The 19,882-nt window shown below is 36.4% G+C and overlaps 1 protein-coding gene and 1 long non-coding RNA gene across 2 annotated transcripts in view; one reads left to right on the top strand and one right to left on the bottom strand.

The window, feature by feature from the left end:
- Nucleotides 1-4,190, bottom strand: part of NUBPL (nucleotide binding protein like) — a 226,356-nt gene extending 222,166 nt beyond the window's left edge. Inside the window, exons 1-2 of the mRNA XM_043554347.1 lie at nt 4,030-4,190; nt 3,327-3,474 (exon numbers count right to left, since the gene is read on the bottom strand). Of these exons, the coding sequence (XP_043410282.1) occupies nt 3,327-3,474; nt 4,030-4,137 (256 nt within the window). The 5' untranslated portion in view covers nt 4,138-4,190. The remainder of the gene's footprint in view (nt 1-3,326; nt 3,475-4,029) is intronic.
- An 8-nt stretch (nt 4,191-4,198) lies between these two features.
- LOC122467748 lies at nt 4,199-11,284 on the top strand. Its single transcript, XR_006293054.1, has 2 exons — nt 4,199-4,460; nt 10,957-11,284. It is a non-coding gene; the product is annotated as an uncharacterized LOC122467748 (long non-coding RNA).
- Nucleotides 11,285-19,882: the final 8,598 nt, after the last annotated feature.

Genomic DNA, 19,882 nt, shown 5'->3' with positions numbered 1-19,882 from the left:
CTCTCCTGCTCATGCTCTGACTCCCAAAAATATATAAATGTTATATAAAAAAAAAATGTTAATGGTACATAGAGTTCAATTATTTTCAAAAACATTGTGCAGAAAAAGTATCTACCTTTTAATAAAAATGTATATGATCTTACTGCCTTTGAAAAATAAATGCTGGTAATGCAGCAATTCTAAATACCTAACTCACAAATACCCCTATATAAAAGGCTAGCTCATTTTGCAGAGGAAAGGGAAGAAGGTCAAAGGTAAGGCAGTAAAACATGTTCCCAAAACTGCCTACTGCTAGTGAATCCCAAAACATAAAGAAGGAAAATAGTCTCAAAGCTACTTTTAGCCCAGCAATAGAGAGATGCTACATCTGAGATGAAGAGAGGTCTGAAGGTAAAACAGTTCCAAGACTGATAAATAAACAGACTCTCATACTGTGAATCACATTTCCTTAACAGAACAATGTTATAAATCATGCTGAGATGGTTTCCTTAAAGTAGCTAAGAGCATAAATTTTCAAGGCAGACCTGGTTCAAATCCTAGTTCTACCATCTTCTATTACATAACCTGGAGTAGGATATTTTACCCCTAAATCTATTTCCTCCTGTATAAAATGAGGATAATTCCTATGTCATAACCATTATGAGAATTAAATGAAAAACTGATACGAAATAGTTAGACTAGGCCATGACACTTGACTAATTTTTATAAATTACCAAATAATTCTGAATTTCAAGTACATCATACGTTAAACATAAACTATTAAGCAGAAAGTTTTAGAGAGTGATTCATCTAGTGTTAGGGTCTTCTCACATTCATACAATGGAATCACAAAGAATGTTTGTATTCATCATATGTCATCATTGTAATCAAAAATATCTCGGGCATACATTTTCAAATGGGAAGAATTTTGAGATAGTTTGGGACAAGAATAAATATATATAAGGGAAAGAAATATAATACCAACAGAGTTAAACAGAAACAACTTATTTCTAAGGTTTATGTATGTAGATAGAGCTGTTAGGAAAAAGTAAAGGCCAGCTCTCTGGGAGGAATGATATAATGCTAACATAACAAAAAAATCAAGGAAGGGGCATTCACTGAAACACTACTATGTGTCACAACTGTATATTTTCTCATTTATTTTCCTATTTAAATGCTGTGACAGGGGTGCCCCAGGTGGCTCAGTTGGTAAAGCGTTCAACTCTTGACCTTAGCTCAGGTCTTGATCTCACAGTTGTGAATTCAAGCCCCATGCTGGGCTCCACAATGGATGTGGAGCCAACTTAAGAAACATAAAATGCTGTCACATTCCATGGCAACAGATGATCTGCTAACCAAAAACAAAACTATGTGCTAAGTACTAACCTAAAGACCCAACAAATTATATTGTATAAAACTCAAAAAAACTTAAAGATATTATCATGAAAATATTTGCCACCTTTAATCACAGAGATGCAAAAGGATTCACATCACTGAAATCAAATAAATGTACTCTAAATTTTCAAAAAACAAGAAGAGATGGATGCTAGAACCAAAGTCTAAAAGCTTCTATATTTTAAAAATGAAACATTAAATAGATGGATTATAGGCCCTTAGAAAAGAAGGTAAAAATGTGTAGCTTATAGCATTAATTACGAACATCACTAATCATTTTAATAATAATACAGTATCTATCAAATAGTAATATATTAGAGGCCTCTTATTACTATAACACTTGGTAAATTTTAGTTTCTTCAAAATATCTGAAAAACTCTTCCACAATTAACTTCAGGTAAAAATGAGAAAAAATTGAACTAATAACACTATCTAGTTGGATTTGTACCTGGTTGAAAAACTATAAAACTGCTATACTGGGTAATTACTAAATATGCTTTCAAGTGAAGACAAGATCTCTAGTGATAGTCGCAGAACTCTGTACTAGCCCTTATTTCAAAAATGTCATTGATTTCAATGGAACTGAAGGATTTTAAGGTACAAATGTCCCCCAACTTTAAGTTCAATAGTCTGAAAAAAAAAATGACTTCAAGGATCTTGCCAGTCTAGGGCTATACCAAAATCAACAAATAAACTATAATGAGGACAGTCATTTTCTAAATATCATCTGCAACAAATGGGGCTCCTAGATGGCTGAGTCAGTTAGGCATCTGACTCTTGATTTTGGCTCGGGTCAGGATCTCACAGTCATAAGATGGAGCCCAAAGCTGGCTCTGAGCTGGGCCAGGAGCCTGCTTAAGATTCTCTCTCCCTCTGCCCCTCCCCCGCTCTTGCAGGCACATGCACAGGCAGTCTCTCTTCTCTCCTCTAAAAAAAAGAGAGAGAGAGAGAGAGAGAAAAGAAAAAAAAAAAATCATCTGCAAAAAGACAGTGGGATAAAACCTGAACTAGCAGCCATTCCCACTGAAATGACTGAAAATTAAGTATAAGGAAAAATAAGATAAAGAGTGTTTTATGACTACAAATTAATAATACAAGTCACCTCTGTTGTGCAGGTTTGGAAGGAGGGAAGTCTTTACCCTTTTACATTTCACTGGAATAATCTTTTTAGCAATAAAAAATTTCTTTTGAAAAACTTTGGGAATATCTGGCTATTAGTCGTGGATGGTAACTCTTATTTCTGGTGGCATTTCTCCTATGGATTCTGAAAGCAGCACTTCAGTCGTGATGAAATCTACAAATAAAAAGAGCCACCAAAAACAAATTCTCTGTTCCAAGATTATTAATGTAAAAGATATAAAGATTAGGTGACATTTTAAATAACTGAAACAATGTTAAACCTTTCCAAGCATTTTCAAATATTAGATCAATGGTGATTTTATAATATTATGTTAAATGAAAAATGGACACAATAATGTAGAAATTATCATTGCAACTGTGCAGCTATATGTACATTGATAGACCAGAAAAGAATATCAAAGAATAGAAATAATTTGTATTAAAGTTACCAAATGTTTAAAAAATAGTAACATCAACCGAATACTGAGCATTTACTACTTAGAAGACACTGGGCTAAGTGGTTAGCTTATTTAATTTACATAGCTACACTATGAAAAAGATTATCAGCATTGCCATTTGACACTGAATATCTGGGCAATCTCGTGGGCAACTGGACCAAGTTTTCCTCAATCAAGAAGTCAAACACGTGGCTATGTACCTAGTTTTTTCTAAATGCAAATCTAAGGTCCTAATCACTACCAACTCCTGGTACTAGGGAATCAGCTATTAGGAATTAAACAAATAACTCTTTAAAAATCAAAACTGGAATTTTAATGCTGTTTGGTTGCCAGTTGGCATAAATTCCTAATCGAAATCAGAATATCCTACAATACCTGCTGTAGTAGATTTTCCAACTCCACCTTTTCCAGAAGCCACAACTATAACTTGATTTACACCTTGTATTGGTTTCTGCTTTGGAAGTCCTCGGGACAGGATTTGTGATCTTCTTTGTTTTAGGGTCTCACTGTCACCGCCAGATAACTTAAAAAAAATAAAAATTAAAAAAAGTTTTAAAATGAGCCATCTCCATTATCACGCTGTTAAAGTACAAATTTGGAGTTTGTAAGAGGGGTTTCTTTTCTAGGCTAATTCTAATTTCCATTAGTTCGGTTTTTCGTCCTACCTATTGATATTGATCACAAAGGTAAAAATATACTGTTCAAGTTGAAATTTACCTGCCAGGATATGCAGACGTAAAAAACGGAAAGTAAATAAACTGCCTCTGTGCAGAGTTAAGCTTTCTTCTCCTTAAACTATTTTCTAAATAAACCAACACAGAAAACAGTGTACAAGCCACACATCCATGTTTTAGGAATCTGTTGCATATCCTGCCTCGCCTCGGCCGGTTCTACTGGGGCCTGTTTATAAAGTGGGGACGTTCAGCCAACTGAGATCTCAGTCTGTCACCGAGTCAGTGGGGGCCCCGTTAAGGTCTGAGGAGGGTCGTCGGCAAGAGGCTATGCCAGGGCACCTGCGGCCCTGCCGCCCTAGCATCTCCGTCCCCCCCGCTTCCCCCTGTCCTGCAGCATCACGGACCTGGCGCCGACAAACCAACACTTGGCTTCGCCCAAGCGGGACACTGGTCCCACCGCCACCCCGAAGCAACACCCCACCAAACAAGAGCAAACGCTGCCAAGACCCCATAGCGCAGAACGCTGCTTTAAGCGCAGCCCGGAAACCGTCGCGGCCGGCGTGGAGTGATGACGTCACGTAGTAACGCTCGGCTTCCTCCCCCTAGCGACTAGCCGCCTTTGAATTTCTTCAGCCCAAGAACGCAGCTTGTTAATACGACCATTTCGTAGCCAGGTACAAACATTTCACAGCAAATGTTTGTGAATGTCTTCACAGACCTCATCTATTTGGTCCTCACAGAAATTCTCGAGTAGGTAGATAGGAGACTCTTTACTAGCAGTAGCCTCTCTTCAGGGGTAAGAAACCAGACTGAGATCTGACCCGACTGAAAAGAGGTAGGAAATGGTAAAACTTGAAAATGACTCCAGGTTTTCTCACTGCGCAGACTATGGTAACTTAAACATTGCCACTGTTAACTTTACCTTTCTTCCCCCTGCGTGATATACAGTAACAGTCTGTGTTCATGTTTCCTGCTGTGTTGCTGACAATTCCTTTAAACAAGTGTGGTGCTTTGCTGGGCTTGGAAAACTTTAGCTAAATCAGAAAGCAGGTCTAATGAAGTAAGTTTTGCTCAAGAAGGAAGTGAGACAAGGCTTGAGGGAGAAGGTGGGATTTATTTTGGTATGAGGAATGAAGAATTCTTACATCCAAAACTGATGGGAACTAAGGAAATGGCCGTAAGTGAGAAAGCCTATACAAAAACCCAGACCCAGCAAAAGGATCCTTTAGGGTGTAGGTTGGTTTACTCTCATGATATTTTCTAAAGTTAATTTTAATGTCTTTTTTTTTTTTTTGCTTCTTATCTGTAGAGAATTTGTTGTATGATCATTCAGTTTATTTTTTTCTAATTTGACCTTTAATTTTTTTCTTTTTTTAAATTTACATCCAAATTAGTTAGCATATAGTGCAACAATGGCTTCAGGAGTGGATTCCTTGGTGCCCCTTACCCATTTAGCCCATCCCCCCTCCCACAACCCCTCCAGCAACCCTCAGCTTGTTCTCCATATTTATGAGTCTCTTCTGTTTTGTTCCCTCCCTGTTTTTATATTATTTTTGTTTCCCTTCCCTTATATTCATCTGTTTTGGCTCTTAAAGTCCTCATATGAGTGAAGTCATATGATATTTGTCTTTCTCTGACTAATTTCACTTAGCATAATACCCTCTAGTTCCATCCACATAGTTGCAAATGGCAAGATTTCATTCTTTTTGATTGCCGAGTAATACTCCATTGTATATATATACCCCATCTTCTTTATCCATTCATCCATCAATGGACATTTGGGCTCTTTCCATACTTTGGCTATTGTTGATAGTGCCGCTGTAAGCATTTGGGTGCACACGTCCCTTCGAAACCACACACCTGTATCCCATGGATAAATACCTAGTAGTGCAATTGCTGGGTCTAGGGTAGTTCTATTTTTAGTTTTTTGAGGAACCTCCATACTGTTCTCCAGAGTGGCTGCACCAGCTTGCATTCCCATATTTTTCTTTATCTTTAATACGAGTGTCACACAGCAATCTCAAAGAATTATTGTAAGGATTAGGTAAGATATTACCAACAAAATACATTTAATTAAATAAACTCTGAAAATAAATCAGTTCCTTGCTTCTTCTCCCTCAATCTCACATTTTTGCTCCATTTGGCTTATCACTTTCTTATTTTGTGATATGTTTTCTCGGTTGATATTCATTTTTATCTGTTCAGCTTTTATAACTTGTAAACAAAGTGACTAATTCCTTCTTTGTGCGCAGAGGAGCAGAAAAAGCCAATGCCAAGAGAGAAGAATAAAGCAGACCATAAGAGATCATGTGTGCACAGAGGGAAGGGAGAATAATTGCACTGATTCATAATAGCTTTCCAGTACCTGGTTCTAGTCCATAATGAGGTTCAGCCACACATCCTATTCATAGATCCATGAGATATACTTACAGCCATACAATAAATTCTCTTTCTGCCTTGGCCTACTTTGGGTGTGTTTCTGTGTACTTATAACTATGGTAACATGTATATTTGTAATTTCTATCAAGACCCCCCTGCAATTCCTTGTACCTCATATAGCCCTTCCCCATTTTGATAAACTATGTGCCATCATTTTATGAGACATAAACATGTTAGAGAAAAGAGATTGTTTCTTTGCTTTTTGAATTTTGAAAATTGAGACCTCTAAGGAGAATGGAGACAGCTCTGGCAAAGGCAGTACATTTGGCAGAATTACATGGTATAAACACATGGTTTCTCACCTATATAAATTAGAATTACATTTGGCTGCAAGTAGCAGAAAACTCTACTTGTCTTAAATAAGTAGGGATATATTAGTCTCATATGAAAAGTTCACAGATAGTCTCTTCAGGTCTGATGTAGTGACTCCACTATGTTATAATGACCCAAATTCATTCTTTTTGTTCCATCATCATGTTACCCTTATTTTGTCCCCTCACAGTCACAAGATGGTAGCTGCACTTCCAGGCATCAAGGATATGTTCCGCACAGGAAAAGAGGGAAATGAAAAGATAAAAAGCTTTTTCTAGTGAGTCTTTGTTTTTTTGTTTTGTTTTGTTTTTAATTTGGGAAGAGAAGTCACATACACACGAGACTGCGTAGAACATGACCATGCATAAAAGCAAGAGAAGCTGAGAAATGAAGCGTTTACATATCTTTAACCTACAGAGTAGAGGGCAGTAATGGGGAAAATGATTGGAAATGGATATTGAATAAACCAACTCAATATCTGTCTTAGAAAGACTATATAAAAATTTCTGGGATTATGGGGAATCAAGATAGAAAAAAAGTGAGAACTTAAAACATTCACAAGTTCTTAAGCCCGATATTGGTGGTTGGATAACCCAAGAACATTCCCTCAACCCCCAATTCCTTTGCCACATTGAACTATCCAAATACTTTCCTAGTCTCACTTGCTAATTCTAGACATAGTTCTGGGCATGTATGGCATACTTCTGGACAATGTGATGGAAGGGAAATTTTCTGCCTTCTGAGAAAGCTTTTGCTTTTCTGATAAGATAGATCATAATTGGGGGAGCCTGGGTGGCTCAGTCGGTTAAGCATCCAACTCTTGATTTTGACTCAGGTCATGATCTCATGGCTCCTGAGTTCGAGCCTCGTGTCAGGCTCTGTGCTGAGAACAAGGAGCCTCCTTGGGGTTTTCTGTCTCCCTCTCTCTCTGACATTCCCCTACTCGCATTCTCCCTATCAAAATAAATAAGTAAATATTGAAATTACTTTTTAAAAAATAGAACTTAATTGGTGCTACTGCTTTCTCCCAACTTGACTATTGACATGACACCTGGAGTGTGGTAGTCATCTTGTATACATAAGAAGCATAATGGTGACAGATACAATGACAAAAGCCAACAGCTAAGGTAACTAAGTAGAAATATGTCAGAAGATGAATTCTTAGCTATATAGTTAAGCTGCTATGCCAGTCCTGACATGCATCTCTAGTCATCTTGTTGTGTGAGATAATTGCTTTAACTACTGTTGGTTAGGATTTTTGTTATTTGAAGTTAGAATAATCAGTGGCTATTATAGCTCCTAAGACAGAACCTGATATATATACTCTGACTACCTCTCTCCTGTTGAATCCCAGTAGGGAAGGGGAGCATAAGAACCTGAAATCAGTTTAAGGGATGTGAGAACAATAGAATCAATGCCCCCATTACCAGTTAGAACTCAATGTAGTATCAGGCCCACAGAATAAGAACAGTTGAATGTTGTGTGAAGGCAGACAGTCTGAGAGAACTTCATAGGGTTTGCCTCCTACAAGCAGCCACAGGAGGTGCTGAAGGAAAGCTGATCTTTAAGAGATCTTAAGGTCAAGAATAAGAGAAGACTTGGTAACAATCTGCTTGGTTAAGTATGTGGTATCTCAATTGATGCTGGTATAAATAGATAAAAATCTTGAGGATTAAATTCACGTCACCATGTGGACATCTGGACACTACATAGGCACAATCCTGGTGTCTACCACTCAAAGAGAAATTTATAAATAAATATTGTTCAAAAAAAGAGGATTCTTTTGAATGTGTACTATAAATAGGGTAAGACTTCGTATTATTTTCTAGAAAGCATGTATTTATATCTGCTAGATTTTACACACACACACACCCGCCCAAATAAAAGATCCTCAGGTGACCATGGACTCACTGAACGTTCAGATTCCCACACAGAGGCAGTCAGCTTCATCCTCTGTCCGTAAGCCACACTATCAGCTGAGAACATGCTTCATTCCTTTGCTCAACTCACTAAGGAAGAAGAGGGTGTTATGGACAGTTTCCTGTCTCTGTTGACAATACCAACTAAAGCTTAGAAACTAGTGCCTTCTTTTAAGATTATTGTCCCCAGCTGAACCTTTTATCCTGCCCAAAGTGTTCACTGAAAGGAAAACCTCACCCCATCAATGGACATGTAAATGACAACCCTATTAATTGATCCTACTTTGTCCCACAGCGTGATTTGCTTCCAAATCTCTATACTTATGATGAAACATGAAACTGTCTCTTACCTACATCTAACACAAATTTTCACACTGAAATATAAAGTATTTCTGCTTATGTAAATAGCTTCTCAATGAGTCGGTCTCTCTGTAGGAAACCTGGCCTAGGAAGTTTTCCCAGATATCAAAGACTTTGCTAGCCTTTCAGTACCTTAGCTCACATAAACTAAGGTGTTGTCAAAGAAACTGTCCACTCTTATTTTTTAAAATTGCATAAAGCAAATGTATGTATACTCTTAGACTGGATAGGCTTCTGAGAATAGAGCTCTAAATGCCTAAAAATCCACCTCTAGAATGAGACAGGATGGGTTTCTAAATGCCAATATTCAAAGCTGAAAAAATCATGGGTGATTTGACATTTGAATTTCTGATTTATGAGATTGAACTGAATCCTTGGACAAAGGTCACAGGGCTCAAGTTATAGCTGAATATATTCTCTGTTTACTGTTTAAAGCTTCAAAGAAGATCCTATCCTGAAATAGAAGCTACACAATCAGAATTTAGAAAAAGTATTGTCACACAGGCAAATACTTGCTATACCCAGGGCATTAGTATTCCCATGCGTTTGCTTTTTTATTTCATTTTCTCCAAGTACCAAACCTGTGTTCATTCAGCCAAGTCCTTACTACCCTTCAAGTCTATCCTAAAGATTAGAAGACTTAAGTCTCTACAAAACTTTGACAAAAACTCACTTCATTCTGTATTCAGAAGAGAATTTTCCTGTGCACTTTAGAGAACATACCAAGGACAATGACAAAGCAGAGCCCCATCAAGATACCAAACCTTCACGTCAGCTAATGTGAAATTCTATTTTCTTCAGGGAAAAGGAGATAATATAGATTTTTGTCTGTGGTACACTGCTGCCAAAATGTGAGGATGTCCTCTATAATCATGTGGCTTACATAATATCTTAGTCTACTTGATGTTCTGATAACCAAATCTTGTCGATTCATTTATTAACCTTTTCTACTTAGGGTTTATTAACCATATATACAGATATTATACATGATATGTTATAAATATTGCAGGCACGAAATTTGTTCAGTCCATTTATAAAAGTGAAGTACTCCTGCCAAATCACTCTAATTTCTCAAAATACATCTACATTCTGATTTAGAGCAATAACATGGAAATACCATCATCAAGAGTCATAATATCAATTTGATCCAGGACACACTGGCAAACTTCAAAATATGAAGTTTCTCTTTGTCTTCAGCCTTCCACACAGCTCTTAAGCTGCTTGAAATGCTCCAATTCATACCAACCAACCTTACAGGCAGTATTTGGGTCCATTTTCTGCTGCATCTTAAATAAAATAGGATTTTCCTAACCACCCACAATTCAGGCTAATGAACTTACTTTAAATCCTATTAGAGGCCATCTAGGAACCATAATTCAACAATCTAAACACTATTGAAGTGATAATCACTAATCTCCTCCATCTCAGGCTTTTCCAATCTTTGCTAGTCTTTAAAACACAGATACAAATGTTTTTGCATAGAAAACATTCATTTGGGGCATAATTATTCTAAGTAGTTTAAAAACTGGTATTTTGAGTTGATTAGGAATACAAAGAGTTCTTTTGATTATTGGATGAAGTTCTATCAATTACTCCAAGTCAAAGACTTTATTATATTAATGCCACATTGAATCTCTTTTGCGAATTTCTAGTCATGTGCAAGAATTATGGTTTTATTTATCCAAATCTATTTATGTGGGGGAATATGCTGGCAATGTACTGTTGAGAATGCCATTTTTAATAGATACTAGTTACCACTATAACAAAATCAATACCATTTGCTGCTGCAGTACACTGTTTGCTGATGAAATGTATATATAATTATATATTTCTCTAATGTTTTTCTGAAGTGCAACTATTTGCCGCTTTTCAAGGGTCTGATATAGGGCTCTCATAGCATAGGTGAAAGCACTAAACAAAGAGCACAGTAGTGGAAGAAGAAATAATGTGCTTAGTAGTTTACCCTCACTATTTCATGATGCTGTATAGCTCACCAGAAATTCTATTAAGCCATTTCCACCAATTCCTTCTGGATTATAGAGAAAATTGAGAATGATCTCTTAACAGGCATCTCTCTCTTTGTAACTTATGTCATATGTCACATTAATCTTTTTCTTCCAACAGACTCTAAGATGGTCCAAGATGATCCTTGTCTCTTGGTGTTCACACCCTTTTATAATCTCCTTCCCTTAAGTGTGACCAGGCCCTGTAAATTAGTTCTAACCAACAAAATATAACAACAGGGATAGAACATCACTTCTGTGATTACAATACATAAAATTGTAACTTCTGGCTTTCTAGGAGACCTCCTGGCTGGCTCTGGCAAAGCAAGCTGCCATGTTATGAACTGCGTATTGACAAGGCCATGTGGCAAGGAAGAGCTGACAGCCAGTGAAGAAGTGATGCCCTCAGTCCAACAGCCTGCAAGGAACTGAATTTTGCCAATAGCCACATGAGATTGGAAGTGGATCCTTCCCAGTTGAATTTTCAAATGAGAACCCAGCCCTGGATGATCTCTCGATTGCAGCTTTGTGAGAGATCATAAAGCAAAGGACTCAGTTAATTTGTACCCAGATTCTTGAGCCATAGAAACTATGAGATAATAAATGTGTGTTGTTTAAGCTGCCAAGTTTATGGTAATTGTTATGCAGCAATAGATAACTAATACTCAGTAATCCAGATTTTAGTAATAATATAGTGAAAGTATAATTTCTCATGGGCAATTTTTTTAAATTATTGAGATATAATTGGCATATAATGGCAATTCTTTTTTGCCATATAAAAATATGCATATTTTGTAAGAAATTAATCCTTTGTATATTTTGAACCTATGTTGAGAGTTTTATTATTGAGGATTAATAATTACTTGTTATATTAATTATCAAACTTCATAGTCTTTTAATATGAGATACACAGAATAGACACATGGAGGCAGTAAATTGAAGAGTGTCTTTGTCTCACAAATCAAGTTCCATTTTTCTTAGTAACAATCAAACTAGATTCCTAGTAAAAGAAAAATTAGTGTTACAGTTCTACTCTTTTCCTCTTCTCTAGATGATCAAATAGTCTCTCTTCAGTTAGGTAAGAAATTAGAACTGCAACTTCCTTCTTGATCTACATTAGCATTCTTAAATAATTGCACTAGTCTAGATATAAGCATAAAGAAATATAAAGAATATAATCTGGATACAAATATAAAGAAAGCAATTTTTTGTGGGAATGCAAGCTGGTGCAGCCACTCTGGAGAACAGTATGGAGGTTCCTCAAAAAACTAAAAATAGAACTACCCTAGACCCAGCAATTGCACTACTAGGTATTTATCCATGGGATACAGGTGTGTGGTTTCAAAGGGATGCGTGCACCCAAATGTTTATAGCAGCACTATCAACAATAGCCAAAGTATGGAAAGAGCCCAAATGTCCATCGATGGATGAATGGATAAAGAAGATGTGGTATATATATATTTATATACAATGGAGAATTACTCGGCAATCAAAAAGAATGAAATCTTGCCATTTGCAACTACGTGGATGGAACTGAAGGGTATTATGCTAAGTGAAATTAGAGAAAGACAAATATATGACTTTACTCATATGAGGACTTTAAGAGACAAAACAGATGAACATAAGGGAAGGGAAACAAAAATAATATAAAAACAGGGAGGGGGACAAAACATAAAAGACTCATAAATATGGAGAACAAACAGAGGGTTGCTGGAGGGGTTGTGGGAGGAGGAATGGGCTAAATGGGTAAGGGGAACTAAGGAATCTATTCCTGAAATCATTGTTGCACTATATGCTAACTAATTTGGATATAAATTTTTAAAAATAAATTTTTTTAATGAAAAAATAAAATCACCATGTAAAACACACAAATAAATAAAAAGCAATTTTTTTGTGCTTAACACATAAATAAAAAGTAATACAAGCAAGAATTTTCCAGTGATCTCTGAAAAACAGCTCACTGCAAAGTTGTAAATCAGCCCTGTTAATGAAAGTTGACTCAGTACATGTGAACCATTCAGTTAATCATGTTACACATATATCATATAGTTATCTACACCCCAAGAAAAATGTAATAATGTCCATTAGAGTCTTTGTATACAAGCCAGGTTAATACTGCAGAGAATTCTGCAGAATTTATCCCTAAAAATATCTTAATAGATCTCCATTGAGCCATATCACTACAATTATTATTATTTACTGACTCTTATATCCAAAAGATTTTCAAAGCATTTTCACACATATTATCCTGTTCAGGTTTCACGACTGCCTTGAGATTGGCAGAGAAGTTATTATTAGTCCCATTTCTAAGTGAGTGGGTATTGTATTCTAGAAATGTATTCTAGAAATGAGGTATCAGAGATGTTAATTTGTTTTAGGGAAAATTGTTGAAAGCAAAATAGAAATACACGTCTTTTATTACGTTTATAGGAATATTGTTTTTTGTTTAAAAATTCCAATTCATTGGGACCAGCTCTCATAAGAGAAGCACATGGGCAAAATAGCACCACTTCTGCAGGAAGAAATCTAGATACCTACTTGACTCCTAATTCAGTAGGCATTTCCACCTCTAAGCTTCTCGTACAAATTTAGGCTTCACTAGCTTTAGTTAAAAGTAATTTATTTCAGAGACCCATAAACATATTTAATGGCCTTCTCTTGAACTGCATTGAAATCACATTTTAATTTATAAGGTATTCAAATTTTCATTAAAATATCGTTCATGTCCCATTTATAATAGTTTATAATCCCTTTGCCCTTTATAATTTTATCATTCCTGGAAATTCTTTCTCAAACCCTACTTCTTCCATAAAGCTTCCCTGATAATTTCATCAAGTATTAATCTTCACCTTCCTTAACAGTTGTTAACATTCTGTTTAACAGAGCATGAATTTAAGGTGCAATTTGATTGCTTTAATTTTATACATGTAAGTTAGCAAAGCTAGCCTATTTCAGGTCTCTCTTATACAATCTGCACACAATTACAGTTCATTATTGACATAACACAGCCTAGTTTATTTAAAATGAGGCATGATATTACTTGTATGTACATGCATAGAACTTTATCCTAAATTCTATCCAATTTGGAGCATTACTACATACTGCTTTTACTATTCTAATTATGTCTTCTCTTACACAGGACTCTGTGGTATTTGAACTATATCATAATGGTAACTTATATCAACTATACAGAGCCTAGTGTCATGCATAGAATAAGGGTTTGGGAGTTACTGACTAGTTAGCTATTATGACAGCAATACATCAGTTACATCAGTGGAAACCAGTGGAGAAGAGGTTGGAGGGCATGGAATATTGTCAGAACTCTACTAATAATGAGCTATATAGTCTTGGACAAATCATATAACTTTATATTCCTTCATTATACAACATGAAGAGATTAAACTAACAATCTGTAGATTTATTTTCCAAGCTCATACTGAAGAGAACAAGGTTGCGTAACTTCACTTTTCCTAAAATAATCTTGAGAAAAATCAAGGCAAAATAGTTTAGAGATGCTGCAGACCAGAAAAAGCACAAAGTTTATTGCCTTCCCTAAATAGGACATAAATCAAAGAGTTATATAGGGGTTTTTCACATTTAGAATCACTAGTTCATCTTGGAAATGGTTTCTACTCTGTTTCTTGGGACCTAGATTTTTTACTTTTCATGCTCCAGAGAGTCTGCAACTTTAACCCCAGATTCTGCCAAAGAAATTACTGTCCAATGATCCTTTTGAGTAAACAATACAAAATGAAAGAAACAGATTATTATAGGCTCTATTCTGGCCTATATCAAAGAAGACCAATCAGACCCTATTTTCCTTCTTGACAAATTATTAAAATGTATCAACCTATATAAATATCCATTTTCAAAATACCAAAATATCAAACGTTTCTTTCATCATATGTAAGTCATCAAAGTCCCAGTCATAATCCCAACAATTAACAAGCTGACTCTGAAATGTATATGGAAATTCAAAGGACTAAAATGCTCAAAACAATCTTGAAAAAGAACAAAATCAGAGGACTCACACTCCTGACTTTAAGACTTATAATAAAACTATAGTAATCAAAACAGTGTTGTAATGGCCTGAGGCTCCACAAATAGATTAATGCAAGAGAATAGAGAGGACAGAAATGATCCATACTTACACAGTTGTTTTCTTCTTCAAAAAGGTGCAAAAGCATCCAGTCAGGAAAAGAAAGTCTTTTGAACAGTGTTATTCAAATAACCCTGATTCTCACTCTACACCATCAAGATGGATCATAAACCCACTGACTTAGAAATAATCAAAAGTTTCTTAGATGGGTCAGTGAATACAGTAGCCATTAAAGAAAAAATTGAGGGGCACCTGGGTGGTTCAGTTAAGCATATGACTCTTGATTTATCATGGTTCGTGAGATCAAGCCCCGCACTGGTCTCTGCACTGACAGCTCGGAGCCTGCTTGGGATTCTCTCTGTCCCTCTGTCTTTGGCCCTCCCCTGCTCATGCTCTCTCTCAAAATAATAGATAAATAAACTTTTTTTTTTTTTTTTTTTTTTTTTTAAGGATAAGAGGGGCTCAGTTAAGTGTCAGACTTCAGCTCAGGTCATGATCTCACAGTCTGTGAGTTTGAGCCCCATGTCAGGCTCTGTGCTGACATTTCAGAGTTTGGAGCCCTCTTTGGATTCTGTGTTTCCTCCTCTCTCTTTCTCTCTCTGCCCATTCATACTCTGTCTCTCTCTCTCCCTCAAAAATAAATAAACATTAAAAAAAAATTTTAATGATGAGAATAGAAGAACATTTCACAATTTACTTAAAAAAAAAAAAAGCAAAGACCATAATGTAAAGAAAGACAATGACTGAATAAAGTACATTTCTTCAAGAGTTTATTTTTTTCCCTCAAATTTTTACTGAATTGTTTGAAAATGAAATCTTGAGACCTATAGCAATGTTTACAAACCAAAATTGATTTATAAGATATCCTACTGCTTTTTAAAATTAATAATGGGTAGTAGTAATACTACATTATGTTTGTTCAAACCAACTGGGAAAAAATTACAAGACGTTTTGAAAATAATTATATATAAATTAAATAAATTTACCTGTTCCTGGATGTTTAGAAATTACACCTTTAGCCAACACTGTGCCTAGAAGCTTTGAAACTGAAATCCACACATCATAATTAGAATCTTCAAAGGACTTGAAACATAGTGTGACCACACTATCCAGGTCTGTATTCCACATAAAGATGGCCTCTTTCTGAAGTTCAAGGAGACACTATTTAATTGGAAAAACACATTAATTAAAGACAAAATGTAATTGTCAGGTTCAGATCTATATAAGTTGTAGAAACCATCAAGATCTAACAAAAGTAATATACAAATTCTAAGTATCTAAACAATGATTGGGGCGCTTGGGTGGTTCAGTCCGTTAGAAGTCCGACATCGGGGGGCACCTGGGTGGCTCAGTCGGTTAAGCGTCCGACTTCAGCCAGGTCACGATCTCCCAGTCTGTGAGTTCGAGCCCTGCGTCAGGCTCTGGGCTGATGGCTCAGAGGCTGGAGCCTGTTTCCCATTCTGTGTCTCCCTCTCTCTCTGCCCCTCCCCCGTTCATGCTCTGTCTCTCTCTGTCCCAAAAATAAATAAACGTTGAGAAGTCCGACATCGGCTCAGATCATGATCTCGCAGTTTGTGAGTTCGAGCCCTGCGTCGGGCTCTGTGCTGACAGCTCGGAGCCTGGAGCCTGCTTCAGATTCTGTGTCTCCCTCTCTCTCTGCTCCTTCGCTCCTCATGCTCTGTCTCTCTTTCTCTCTCAAAACTAAATAAACATTTTTTTAAAAAGTACCTAAACTGATAACAGGGACAAAAAAAATGAATATTTATTAAAAGTCATAAAAATTATACTATATAAAACAATGTGGGGGCTCAGTCAGTTAAGCATCTGACTCTTGATTTCAGCTCAGGACATGATCTCATGGTTTGTGGGTTCAAGCCCCACGTAGGGCTCTGTGCTGATAGCTCAGAGGCTGAAGCCTATTTCAAGTTTTGTGCCTCCCTCTCTCTCTGCCCCTCCCCTGCTCTCTGTCTCTATCTCTCTCTCTCTCTCTCTCAAAAATAAATAAACATTTTTTAAAAATGTTTTAATTACTTTAATTTAATAAACATTTTAAAATTTTTAAATATACTTCCTCATTTAAAATGTGGCTAGTGCATATTTTACAATAAACATATAGGATTATGCAGAAAATTCCACTGGACAGCACTAACTATGAAGTACTGAATATAAAGAAATACCACAACTCACAATAAATAATCCAATAAAAAATACACAAAAGGTTTTTTAAAACAAAAGTTTTGAAAAGGTGTTTCAGGGCGCCTGGGTGGCTCAGTCAGTTAAGCATACGACTCTTCATTTGTCTTAGGTCGTGATCTCATGGTTTGTGAGTTCAAGCCCTGCATTGGGCCCTGCGCTGACAGGGCAGAACATTCTTGGGATTCTCCCTCTCTCCCCTTCTGTCTCTGCCCCTCCCCTGTTCATTTGCATGTGCAGGTGTGGTCTCTCACTCTCTCTCTCTCTCAAAATAAATGAACTTCAAAAAAAAAAGGATGTTTCATAGAAGTACAATAAGCCAATAAGTACATGAGCAAAGTGCTGAACATCATTAATCAATAGGAAAGTGTGAATTAAAATCACAATGATATATCTGTCAGTACATATCCACTAGAATGTCTAGAATTTAAAGGAATGACAAAACCAAACACTGACAAGGCTGTGCGGTGACTGGAACTTCCTTATGTTACTGGTAGAGATTTTAAATAGTATAACCACTTTGAAAAAATAGTCTGGCATTATAAAACTTAAATATATACCTACCACATGGCTAGCAATTCTACTCCTGGGCATTTACCCAAGAGAAAGGAAAACATGTCCCACAAAGACTAGAATGCAAGTGTTCACAACAGCTTTATTCATAATAGCCTCAAATTGAAAATAGAAGAATAAAATTAAAATTTTGTGTATTTATAAGTAAAAGTCAAAGAAAAGGAACAAATATGCAACAACATAAATAAATCTCAAAAACATTATGATAGTGAAAGAAACGTAAAACGGATGATATTATTTATATGAAATTCTAGAACAGACAAAACTAATCCATGGTGGAGAAAAAAATTAGACCAGTCATGGTCTCTGGAGGAGGTAAGGGCAAGGATTATTTGGAAAGGGGCATGAGGGAACTTTCTGGAGTGATGATCATATTCCACATGGTCATGGTGATTTGCATTTATCCATGCATATGTGTCAAAACTCAGCAAATATACACATAAGATTTACATCATTTAGTTATTGATACACACACACTGAAGTATTTAGGGAGAAGTATACTGATGTCTGCAGTTTACTTTAAAATGCATCAAGAATGATGGATTGAAAAAAGGATGAATAGATAGACAGATATGTGGTAGAGCAAATAGAGGTTAACAGTAAAATCTAGGTAGTATGAATAGACTGCACTATAAAATTATTTCACTTTAAAATTCTTTCAACTTTGTTATATGTTTGAATTTTTCCTAAAAAAATGTTGGTGAGAAAAAAGATACCCAGGCCTTCCAGAGATAGAATTCCAGTACTACATTTCCAAAATATAAATTGAGACAAAAAATCATGAAGTCAAAATCAGGTTTTCTCCACCTCTTTTCCATAGCTTCATCCTACAGTTCCCTGAGCTTCACTTCTCTATCTCATATGAGATAATTCCACCCCTCAGGGATTCTGAGTGTTATCAAAAAGGAAACACTTGGCGCCCTTACAACTGCAATTTTTACCTAAAGCTCTGCTTTTATCTCCTGTGCAAGAGAAAGACCAGGCTCTGATTTAGAGTTTCCAGATCTTTGTAATCTCATACAAATCAAAATGGGAATGAGCACTGGCTAGTAATATTATTTCCAAAAATAAAGTTAAAATACGGACTCTGGAGAAAAGAAAATGTTTAAAAGTATGTAGGTAACACCATTCCCCAATAAAAAGGAACCAGTAATCCTTGGAGAAATGGCCGATGCTAAGACTGATGCAGGAAATATACAAGATGAGCTTGGAGCATATTGTTGTGCCAGATTGTAAGGAAGTGCTTCTTAAAGAAAACAAAACAAAACAAAACAAAACAAAACAAAACAAAACAAAAAAACACCAAAAATAACATAGTTATGGGAGTATGTCAGAGGGATACAGGATCCATTTGAAAGAGCTCCCAATGGCCAGAGCTGAAAAAACTTGAGCACTAAAATAAATAAAGTACTGTTAGATTATAATTGAAAGTATAAAATATGTATAAAGTCAGACTGATGTAAATCATGAATAAATAAATAAATGTGGGGAAAGAGATGAATCTCCCTTGTCAAAGAATTCCAAATAATTTAATGTAGATACTTCCCTCTCAAAGGGGTTGAGCATAACTCCCCATATCTTAAGTGTACATAGTGACTTTCTTCCACAGAATACACTATGAAAAGAGTAGAGAGAAAGAAGATTTACAGTAAAGAAACCTGACAAACACTACCCCAGCCAGGTGATGAAAGGAAAAATAAATGTAATAAGTCACGTCGATAATATATAACTATTGTGAAATTAAAAAATTGAATGGCTTTCATCTTTGGTACCTGAGAGGGAAACTCTTAAATCCTTGGGATTTCCCAAGTACTACTATCTTTTTCATCTTTAAAAAATTTTTTTTCAACTTTTATTTTTATTTTTGGGACAGAGAGACAGAGCATGAATGGGGGAGGGTCAGAGAGAGAGGGAGACACAGAATCGGAAACAGGCTCCAGGCTCTGAGCCATCAGCCCAGAGCCCGACACAGGGCTCGAACTCACGGACCGCGAGATCGTGACCTGGCTGAAGTCGGACGCTTAACCGACTGCGCCACCCAGGCGCCCTTATCTTTTTCATCTTTAAACCCTTGGGACCACACCTGAGTTTATGCTCAGGACTTAAGACAGAAGTATTTAGGGAGAGACCAGAGAGAGACCAACCATGTGATTAGAGAGTTGGAGCTTTGGACCAGGTGTTATCAGCCCAGCTCAACCTCCTCCATGGAGGGGAGGTGTACTGGAGATTGAGTTCAATCACATAGCTAATGAGTCAATCAATTGTGCCTAAGTAATGAAACCCCAGTATAAAGTCTGAACACCAAAGCCCAGGCAGGCTTCCTGATTGGTGAACACATGCTGTGCCAGGAGAATGACAT

The sequence above is a fragment of the Prionailurus bengalensis genome, chromosome B3, assembly GCF_016509475.1.
Source record: "Prionailurus bengalensis isolate Pbe53 chromosome B3, Fcat_Pben_1.1_paternal_pri, whole genome shotgun sequence".
NCBI classification, from domain to species: Eukaryota; Metazoa; Chordata; class Mammalia; order Carnivora; family Felidae; genus Prionailurus; species Prionailurus bengalensis.
This window is presented reverse-complemented; position numbering and strand designations above follow the sequence as displayed.